Below are 10,905 nucleotides of genomic sequence, written 5' to 3' on the forward strand. Positions count from 1 at the left end.
AGCTATTTATTCCCTTGTTGCTGAGGTTGGTTGAGGTGAGTGCAAGATGAATTCGGCTATTAAGGAAGCAATTAACATTTCAAGACGAGTTTTCATAGTTCTTTATATTAAATTAATGGCTTGTTGAAGATATAGATGTAACTGTTTTAGTATAGTGATATGGGAAGGAAATACATATAGAATATGTTTAGAAACTTGCTTTTGTTTTTCAGCATGTAATAATTTACTGTTGCTTGTTTTGCAAATCATACCTCAGTTATCTGTGTAGTAGCCTTGATATTTAAGCTAATCATTTTGGATACTCTTTCCTCCACAGCTGAGGTTTACTAACCTTAGATCAACACCACAGATGCTATAAAATTGTATCTGTATTCCCCTCATCCTGTTCTGGGGGTGTTTCACTGTTCATCTTCCCCAAACTTGTCTCTAAATTCTGTATGAAATGACTCCCTTTCCCTGAGAACTGAAACATTGCCTGTAGGCATTTCTGCAAAGGGTGAAGATGGCTTCTATAGTTGCAGTACCTGACACACTGCACCTCTGGGACTTACTTCCTCAGTTCCTTCAGTTTCAGGCACCTAAAGATTGGTATCTGTTATGTGTCAATTTTTGGGGGGTATGTGTGTGTTGTTTTGTTCTTCCCCCAATATTTTATTTTTTGGTAACTTCCTCAAATTTAAGTTTCCTGATAATTAAGTGTTTTGAGGCTCTTTTAAACATGCCCTTCTTTTGTTAAATGGGTGTATTGTATTTCATTTATCTTATTGTCTCTCAGGGCAAATTTCAGATATGATTTTTTCATTGAAGTTTGTATGTTGTTAGTAAGAAGAAGAACAGCACGTCGCAAAGTGGAGTGACAGAATTTATAGAACGTGACAGGCTTTGCTATTGTCTTGAATTAAAACCACAGACCTACATGCTTGCCCATTAGCGGCGACACTTACTTGCTTTGCAAAATAGTTTCTTGGAGCTCAGGAAGACTTTTGTAGGGCAGTGTATAAATAAATATCCCCAGCTGCCCAGAGAAGGGGTGGAAGAATTTCACATATGCCCATTAAAAGCTAAACTTGATTGTACTCATCTTTACTCAAGATGGCTTGCTAAACTCCCGGCATGAGTAAGGAAGCCTTAATTTTGCTTCCAATTGGTAAATGTTGTCATGTTTTGTCAATTCTTGATAAATGAAACCTAAGGACATGGATGGATTAAAAAATATTTTAACATAGATGTATGCAAAAAGATGTTGGAAAAAGGAATACATACACTTCTGTAGCTTCTATATCAAACGTCTTGCATTTTTAGATCTTTAGTTGCAAGAGATGTGTTAATTTTTCTGCCTGGTTTTGCCTTTTGTTTGTTTTGCTTTCTTGGGGAGGTATGTTTCTGCTTGTCTTGCAGGTTTTGAACATTAGAGTTCTTAATGTCTGAAGGTGCAAACTTACATGCTTATTTTAAAACAATGGCATATATGTAAGACAACTGACTTACCATTTTGGCATGTTGTTTTTATTTTTTGGTGAATGAGAGAATATCCAGGGGCACAGCAGTAAAGTGATCCAGGAGGCATGTGGTATTTAACATAAGTATCTCTCCATGCTTACAAAGAGAAGCGATGGAGAGAGCAGCAGGTGTTACAAAGAGACATGAAAAGAGCTGGCTTCCACCTATATTCCACCCAATATCTCACCTGTACTAAAGAGCTTCAGGTTTTATTTCAAGAAGAGTTGTCATAACGGGATTTATTACCTTCCTGTGTCTTCATCTATTTTTTCCTCCTGGCTAACGTGCGAGTCTTGAAGGGAGGTGGCATTATTGCAGCTCCAGGAGTGCTTGGGAGGTAGCATCTGCACATGCTAGAAATAAAAACGAAAGATAATGGAACACTGCTACAAATGAGGTCTTACCATCTGTGTTACACCTTCTTAAGTAAGGTTTGGATGATTGTCATGGTTTAACCCCAGCCAGCCACCAAACACCACACAGTCACTGCTGCTCACTTCCCCACCAGCAGGACAGGGAAGAGAATGAAAAAGGTAAAAGCTAGAAAATCTCATGGGTTGAGATAAAGACAGTTTAATAGAGAAAGCAAAAGCTGCACACACAAGCAAAGCAAAACAAGGAATTAATTCACTGCTTCCCATGGGCAGGAGGTGTTCAGCCATCTCCAGGAGAGCAGGGACCCATCACACATAATGGTTTCTTGGGAACACAAACGCCATCACTTCAAACATCCCCCCATTCCTCCTTCTTCCTCCCACTTTATATACTGAGCATGATGTCATATGGTATGGAATATCCCATTGGTCAGTTTGGGTCACCTGTCCTGGCTGTGTCTCCTCCCAATCTTTCATGCACCCCCAACTTACTTGCCAGTGTGGCAGTACAAAAGTAGCAAAGGCCTTGGCTTTGTGTAAGCTCTGCTCAGCAATAACAAAAACATCTCTGCATTATCAACCCTGTGTTCCACACAAATCCAAAACATAGCCCCATACTAGTCACTTTGAAGAAAGTTAATGTTAGCCCAGCCCAAACCAGCACAATGATGTAATTTGGGAAGAGCACACTGGAGTAGATAAGCAGGTGTAATCTTTTGCAGCAGGTGTTGGAATGGCTCACTTTCTTGCATTAACCTTTAAGTTCTTGTCAGAGGGGATGTGCTTGGAGAAATAAACCGGTGTGTTCCTGTGGTGTGTGTTGCAGATCGCACCGAGAAGCATTCCACAATGCCAGACTCACCCGTGGATGTGAAGACACAATCCAGGCTGACGCCTCCAACCATGCCACCTCCTCCCACTACCCAAGGAGCTCCAAGAACCAGTTCATTCACGCCCACAACGTGTAATTAGTCTTATTTTCTTCCTTTTCTTTCATATTCTTTCTGTTCTGTATGTAAAAAACCAAAATATGTGAAAGGAAATGATGAGGTCAGAGCAGCATTTGGTTGTACTGTAGAAAAGTAATTAAGCAAAACTAAGCTCACAACAGATTAATACATCTTGAAGGTATTAAGATATTCAGCTCGGAGTTGTGTTGTTGTGTTGTTATTTGATTGACAACTTGGCTGCAGTGTCAAAGAACAGCGAGCACTAGTTTCTCAGGTACTTAATGCTCAAATCAGTCCTCTTGTGAGAAGTACAGAAAACCTCTGTCCCTTACATGTCATTATGCTTTTTAAGAGATCCTGTTCCCTTTTGTATAGAAACTTAAGGAAGTTTGTTTGTTTGTTTATAAACTGGGGATAATTTATAATGAAAAAACCCCCAACTTATCCTCCACTTAGGTTTGAATGAAGAATTCTGATTTAAATGCTATATAATGTCCAGTTAATATTGATATAAAACCAAAATTAAAGCCCTTTTATAGTTTTTATCTAAGAGGTTCCTAGTCTGTGACCACTTTTCTAAATCACTTGGGGCTGCATCTCTTTCTCAGTTTATTGATGTAAACACGCAACAAATTCTGCTAGTCTTGATGGAGTTACCCTGTATTTGTATCAATGTAACTGAGATTTGAATCTGGCACGTTGTCTGGACTATTCTTTTCACAGCCATGAAATGATCCACATTTCTCTTACCAAGATTTAGCTGCAAATTTTTTGGTCTCTTTTAAACTGCCTTATAATAGTATAAACATGAGAATGTGTTTACATTTCACATTTTAAATAAAACATTTTTAGAACAGTAGAATACATATGCCTAAACAGAATGAAGGCAGCATCTTCTATTTGTCTTGCCTATGTCTGTTTAGTCCCTTTCTGTCTGTTAAATGCCTTATTTAAAATTCACCTCTATGCAGAGGGCCAGCTGGAGACCTTTGTACTACTTATCCCAGGGAACCCTGTCCTGACAGTCTCCGTTGAACTTTAACAGTGAGGAGAGTTTGTGCCAGCTCTTCACATAAACTCAAATTTAACCCAGTGACCCTGATCCTGCAAAGATATGTTTTGCTCTAGCACCTGAATCATCCTAGAAGCTGCTCCAGTCTGAAGTTAAATTGTTTGTAGGTTTTTTGCAGGGTGGGGCTCCTGCAGATTAAGTTTTCTAGGGTGATGCCATTGGCACAGTTCAAGGTAATCTTTAGCAATCATAAAAGGAATAAGACAGTGTACTTTAATCAGTCTTGCAGTCCTCAGTGTACTCACAAGATTACTGGATGTTTGTTTATTTGATTGAGTTCAGGACTTTGGAAGGTGTGTGAACCATATCTGGATTTTGGGGGCTCTTTATTTATAAATAAAAGCTAAAAGTCTAAAGAAATCTGATTTTAATTGGCTTTTACCCTATCAGATTTTGGAGTTTGGCCTTAGTGGTTCCAGCTTGTACAGTAAATAGTCACTTCTGTTGGAGAGTCTGTTACATTTATTCTTACTACAGTGGGAATGTCTGCAAGCCAAAAAATCAGACCTATTTTCTGGTCAAGAATATCCTTGTTTTCTTTGGTTTACATGATTAAAAATTCTTGACATGTCTTAGTTTGAAATTTTAAATGCTAAATTCTATTTTATTAATAACATGGTTTGGTTTTAGAAGTTACATAGATCTTTGCCCATCAGCAAGTTCAAATATTATAAATAAAGAGCTTTCTTTATTTCTTATGTCGTGGGAGAAATTTTTACCTTTCTTCTCCCTGTAATTATCCTGGGTAATGAACTCTACTGTTCTGTGCTTTCTTCATCACAGCCTCAGGACCCTCTGCCTAGGGCAGCCTTTTACTGGTGACAGAGTTGTTAGGTGATGTCAAGCTAGAGCAGGACATGTTGCTATTATTCCCAATCCTCATTTGCTATGTTCATGGTGTGATGACTTTTGACTATGTGAGTTCCTTGCAATCATGTTGTATTTGTTTACTCAGATATCTCACTCCACTGCAGCACTCAGACATGGCTTGGAGCCGCACATGGAGCTGAACTTGCTGAGGCCAGCTTCTTTCTATTTCTGCTTTTTCCACTTCTTGTTCTCCCTAGCCCACGCAACCAGAATAGGCAACCAAAAACTAGGATAAAACACAAGCAGAAACTAGATAACCATTCAGATAGCTTTTTCTGCAGTGCCTCCAAAAGGGCACTTCAGTCACTAGGGCAACAAAAGCTCCTTCACAATTTGTGGTAGTGATTTATATCTGGTAATAGGGCAGTGAATTAGATCTAGTAGTAGGTGTCCACCCTCAAAAGGGACTTCCTTTCTAAAAATAAGGATGAGTGATGAAGAAAATGGCAGAAGAAGAACAGGATGTTTGGTTTCAGAAAGGCCTGTCAGTGAGAAACGTTGGAAGTTCTTCAAGTTGCTAACTTGCCTTGGTTGTGCTTTTAAATAGGAATCAATTTAGACTAATGCTCCTATGCATTTTTTTATTGTAGATAAGTTCCTGATTTTTCATGGGTTTTTTGGGATAGGATCTGAGTGACTTCTCAAAAAGAAATCAATCAATTTCTCCAGGGCAAGGGCCAGCTGAGCTTGGCTGCTGCTGAATACAGTCTCGTGCTGTGTGCCCACACCTGCCAGAGCACTGGTACTCTTGTATTTCTAGGGAGCCATCCTTTTTCTTGCCATTTGCTGTCATTTTAGCAAATCAGACTCAAACAACCTCAACAGTGTGTGTTTGAGTGTTGCTGTTCCAATTATCCTGGGTGGAAAAGGATGTCCTCAGTTTGATTTTCTGCTCTCTTCTGGAGTGTGGGTAAGAATCAAACTGAAATTGCTGCCAAAAACTGTCTGTTGTCTTCAGTATGTCTGCATAAATCTCATTGCCATAAATTTTGAACGCTTTGTACTTTAGATAGTTATTCTCACAGCAACCTTGCAACAGGAGGGAAATGCTTTCTTATCCTTTTTAGAGATTTAGAGTTGGCACATGAAAGCAGAGAGATTTGGTCATGGTCTCTGAGAAGTCTTCTGAAGTCTAGATTCATGCCCTTGCTGCAAGGCTTCAGGCCACAGTGAGCATGGCAGCATTTGTACCTGCACAGACAAGTTTGTGTGCTCCATATGTTAGCAGCTAGGAAATCTGTATCAGAAAAAATAACCTTCTCATTGGGTGGTGTAAGGTTAAAACGTGAAAGTCCTGTTTTATAAACACAGCTGTCAGTTGTGTGTACAAAACACAAGTAAAAATATTCAGAGATAAATTGAGGCTTCGTGAAATATGTCTGCACATTTTTTTCTACCCCAAAGAGCAATTTTTTTTGGTCTTCAATCATACATGCACTCGTGCTTTTTCTCTCTCTGTTTTCCTCTCTCTCTTTTTGACATCCTCTGACAAAAGGCTGGTATTCAAATGATGCTTTTCAGGTCCAGGAGCATTTTGAAGGGGCTGTGTGAGAGGCAGCTGGTGTTACTTCCAATCCATACACTGTTCAGTACCAGCTACTGGGAAATAAATATAAACTGCAGACTGTTGCTCTGTCAAAAGGCTAATTATCTTTGATTGTGCAACTTAATTAATTTTGAGGTCAAGCACAGAAAACAGAAGCTGATGGATTTTCCCCTCTGTCTCCTTTCTCTCTCTCTCTCTCTCTCTCTCTCTCTCTCTCTCTCCACCCACCCCCTTCTCTATTTTATCCTCCTATTTCTCTTTTCTTTCAGTAACCAATGGCACTAGCCATTCACCAACAGCGTTAAATGGAGCTCCATCTCCTCCTAATGGCTTTAGCAATGGGCCATCCTCTTCCTCTTCCTCTTCTCTGGCTAACCAGCAGTTACCGCCAGCTTGTGGAGCTAGGCAGCTCAGCAAACTGAAGAGATTTCTTACAACCTTACAGCAGTTTGGCAATGACATTTCACCAGAGATTGGGGAGAGAGTGCGTACCCTTGTGCTAGGACTTGTGGTAAGCAAAAAAACCAATGATATAATAGCTGTGATAATTTTTCTGTCCTTTTCCCTCTTCCTCACTTGACATGTTTATTATGTAAAAGAGTGGGTGACCTACACTGCATACATCATGCTTTAAGGATACCAAACATGCAGGAGTGAACTGCTGGCTCTTGCTGCCAGAGCTAGCATGAGTAGCTTGACTAGCTTCCCACAAGCTATTCCCAGCTGGGTATATCCTTGACTCATTTTGCCAGTATAGTAATATGCTGTAATGGTGTGAAAGGGTTTTTATTCTGTGCTGTCAGTACCCCTAATGTAGACATATCTTGAATTATGTAATGTAGTAAAATATTGTTTGACTGGCCCAGTTTAGTTGGATGGGGAAAGTGCCTTGCCATACATGTGTAGTGCCAGAATACTGGTTAAAAGAATAAGCTGAATATTTGTTGGACTGCAGTTATGCAGTGGAAAATCTTTTCTCAGTATCATTGAACCCAACAGTTACGAACCTGATAATGCACTGCTGCTGCTTAAGTTACTTTATTGATAAGGTTATCTTTATGTGATGATTTGGCTGAATGAAAATTTCAGCTCTTTCTTACCTATACCTGTCAGGTTGGGCTGCCCTTTTAGATGCAAACTATTGTGAATCTGTGATTCTTTTTATTCCCTGTAAAGTCCTCTCTCTGCCAGACATTGTTGTCTCCCATGTATCTCCTTCAGCAATAATTAGATGTACCAAGAAAAATGCTGTTGTGGTGCTCTAAGTTACATCTGTTCTGAGCAGCTGCAGTTGCAGTTGACTTCATTTGGAGCAGAGACTGACAGCACTGTTAATACTAGGGCTGAGGTGTCCTCTGCTTGTATCTTCACAAAACCCTGCCTGACAGCAGTGGGTGCCAGACTTGAGTCTGTGTCAAAAAGAAGTTCAATGTAGGCATTGTAACATTGATAAATCCTGCTGTCCATTTGCTTCCATATCCAAAATATGTGTTTGGTGGGGTTTTGCTTGTCACATGGTTCTCTCTGGAAAGGGGAACTAGTAGAGAAGCTAAAGATGGCTTTGGGAGCATCCACCTTCCATTGCTTTTTCAGATCAAAACTGCTAGCCCGCTGTTAATTACAGTTAATTTCTACCGTAATTTGAGGCCTGAGGAGCAAATTAGGAGATTTTCCTTGGGAAAATCCACATATCACACTATTCTCTTGGTCAACCCTGTCAGCATGTGGTCTTCATGATTACAACCTCAGCTGCAAAGTAATGACTTTCCTACATAGCCTAGAACATAGTAAACCACTTTATAAGTGCAAGAGGCAAAGTGCAGTCTTTTCTTCTCAAACAACAAGGAATGTGCCTTTAAAAAGCGTGATCTTTTTTGTCCGTGCATGCCAGTTACAACTTCTGCATTGTGAACAAAATTACAAGAGTCACCAGTAGAAAATATAATAGAAGAAAATAGTAGAAAAATGAGAAATGAAAAAAAAATTGTGAAAAGCCACTTCAACTGATGTTTGGAATGTGAAAACATATGCATGCTTTGCACCTGAGAGCTTAAACTGTGCTCGAAGCAACAGGCACTGAATGTCTGAGATGCTGGTGGTTTTCTTTGAGTATTTTAATAAGGTAATAATTTAATATGCAGCTCGCTTTTCTTTATCCTCTTATCAATATCAAGAACGAGTTATTAAGCAATTTCAGACAGCTTTGGTTACTGTTTCTCTTGCTAAGTGTTTTCATTATTTTGTCACCAAGACAGATTTTTTTTCTCAACAGAATTCTACTTTGACAATTGAAGAATTTCATTCCAAACTGCAAGAAGCTACTAACTTCCCACTGCGACCTTTTGTCATCCCATTTTTAAAGGTATTGCACAGTTCAGTGATCTGGAAAGTATTTCAAACCATTTTGTTGCTAGGTCACAGATGTGTGTTACAGTTTTTCTTTTTAAGAGAGTCAGGGAAATGAATAACATTTAAGGGCTTCTTTCCATGGCTTAGTGTATGTAACTGCCTCTGAGTGCATGGTTCGGGGATCATTTCTGGCTGTTCACGGGAACTGTCTGTTCCCTAATTCTATAATCACTGTTGTTTGTTTTATATTTTTCATTTGTAGGTACAGAGGGTTTTACAAACAAAGCCTTGAGACCTGTTTATAAATATGATAATGCCACGTGCTTGCAAAAAGCTAGAGTTTTGCAAACTTTGTGTGATTCAGAGTAAGGGGATGTCAGGAATTCTTACTACCAGCCCATTTCTAAAGTGCTGCTGATCATAAGTTCACAATGAGGTTGTAACACTCAGCCATCCAACTAAAAGACTTACTTTTTCTGATTCCAGCCACTGTGTAAATATGGTGTCTTAAGAACGTTGGTGGCTCTGTCCACTGGTTTATGCTTATGCACCTTTTATTAAAAATCAAAGACAAAGTCTTATCCAGAAGCCAATTAATAAATTACAATATATGATGTGCAAAATAGGAATCAGGGAAACAGTACCTTCTTTGAAGTCAGGAAGTTATTCTGTGTCTCACCTGCTAGTAACTGCCTCCTCTGATCTGCTGTGATCTCTGAGCAGTCAATGTTGCCTTCTCAGATCATGTTGTATTCTGTTTTGGTTTTGCTGTGGAGATGAATTTTCCCCGAGATAAGGTATATTTTGTTCCCATATGGGTTTTCTTTCATTGTCAATGTGTGGGTGGACATTTTGCATTATTTTAGTCCATGTGTATAAGTGTTCCTAGCTATTCTGTTGTTCTGAAGCACTAGTATCCTCAGTGTGTTTGCTTTCATGTTTTCCCCATCCTTGGCTGGCTGTGTCATATGGGCTCTGTGCAGATAGCATAGCTGTTACTTTGGTATGCTGCCAGATACTTTCTTTTTGGAATTGAATATGCTCTTCCACTTGCAGTTATATCTACTCTGATATTCCTGCTTAAATCATTCTGGTTTATTTCCATGGCATCTAGTTTGTTTTCCTTTTAAAAGCCACTTCAGAATTAATTGACTTTGGTGCCAGAAGCTTGTTAGAAGCTGGCACTAAAAGAGTTTATCAGTCAGCCTGCAAGCTCTCTGACCAGGGGAGCACTGTGTGGTATGGACTACCATTCTTGCCCTTCTAAATAAGAGTCCCATAAATCTGACATGGGAGGAAGTGAGCTGCATATCAAGTAATTATTTGTACTGGGTTTTTTTTAATTTCTTTTCTTCCAGCCCATTTGACTATACACAGTAAGAATATGACATAGAGTGTTTTGAATTGATTTATTTGTCAGGAGGATGCTCTAAATATGGAAACCACCCCTCTGCCTAGCGCTGAAATTCTTCTAAAGATTTAATTAGATTTGACATCTTGCAAGGGGTTGCATATAGTTTTCTCCATAAGTGATAGTATTTTCCATAATTATTTGGGAACTAGAGATGTTTCAGACTAGAACTTACCAACTTAAGGGAGCCGAAAAGTTATAAAATACAAAGATGTAGCAAAGTGTTGTCTTCTGCTGTGCACACACTCAGGCTCGATGGGAGAGGGTGAGATAAATGGGCAATTGTGTGTAGAGGATGAGCAAGGAGAGTTAATGGCATTTTTGATGCCAGCTGTCCAGGATTCCTTTGATTTCAGTTAAAACAGTTGAAATAACTTACAAGCCAATCTTAATGTGTGTGGGGTGGGGGAATCAGAATTTGTGCAATCCAGTTATGTTGAGTCCCAAGTAGAAATTTTCAAGCAAGAACAAGTTCTTTAGGAAAAAAACCATACTGTTTTAAAAACCTCATATAATAAATCCCCACATCAGTAAATTTTTGATCTTTCATTGGTCAGTGCTTCTTGAACATGCAAAACCATGTTAAATGAAAAGTTTGAATAAAATTATTGTGTAGTTTTATTAATAAAAGCATCAAAATGAAATATTTAGAACAAGGGTGTTGTTATTATATCTATACCTATCCTACATATATATTTTATTGCACCTTTCCTGTACTTAACATTGTTCTTTGAAGAAGTAGTTTCTTAAAACACTTCTTCAAAAGCACTTCTGACTGGGAGCAGGAGAGGTATCGTGTTTGGGATTTTTATTAATTTTTTATTTATTTTCCC

General features: G+C 38.9%; 1 protein-coding gene across 2 annotated transcripts in view; it reads left to right on the forward strand.

Moving 5' to 3' along the window:
* The window catches only part of RUNX1T1 (runt-related transcription factor 1; translocated to, 1 (cyclin D-related)), a 93,478-nt gene that overhangs the window by 41,886 nt on the left and 40,687 nt on the right, over positions 1–10,905 (forward strand). For both annotated transcript variants that reach the window (XM_009074830.1, XM_009074839.1), the window contains exons 2-4: positions 2,701–2,838; positions 6,582–6,823; positions 8,585–8,674. In XM_009074830.1, the coding sequence (XP_009073078.1) occupies positions 2,701–2,838; positions 6,582–6,823; positions 8,585–8,674 (470 nt within the window). The remainder of the gene's footprint in view (positions 1–2,700; positions 2,839–6,581; positions 6,824–8,584; positions 8,675–10,905) is intronic.

The sequence above is a fragment of the Acanthisitta chloris genome, unplaced genomic scaffold (genome assembly GCF_000695815.1).
Source record: "Acanthisitta chloris isolate BGI_N310 unplaced genomic scaffold, ASM69581v1 scaffold23940, whole genome shotgun sequence".
Lineage (NCBI taxonomy): Eukaryota > Metazoa > Chordata > Aves > Passeriformes > Acanthisittidae > Acanthisitta > Acanthisitta chloris.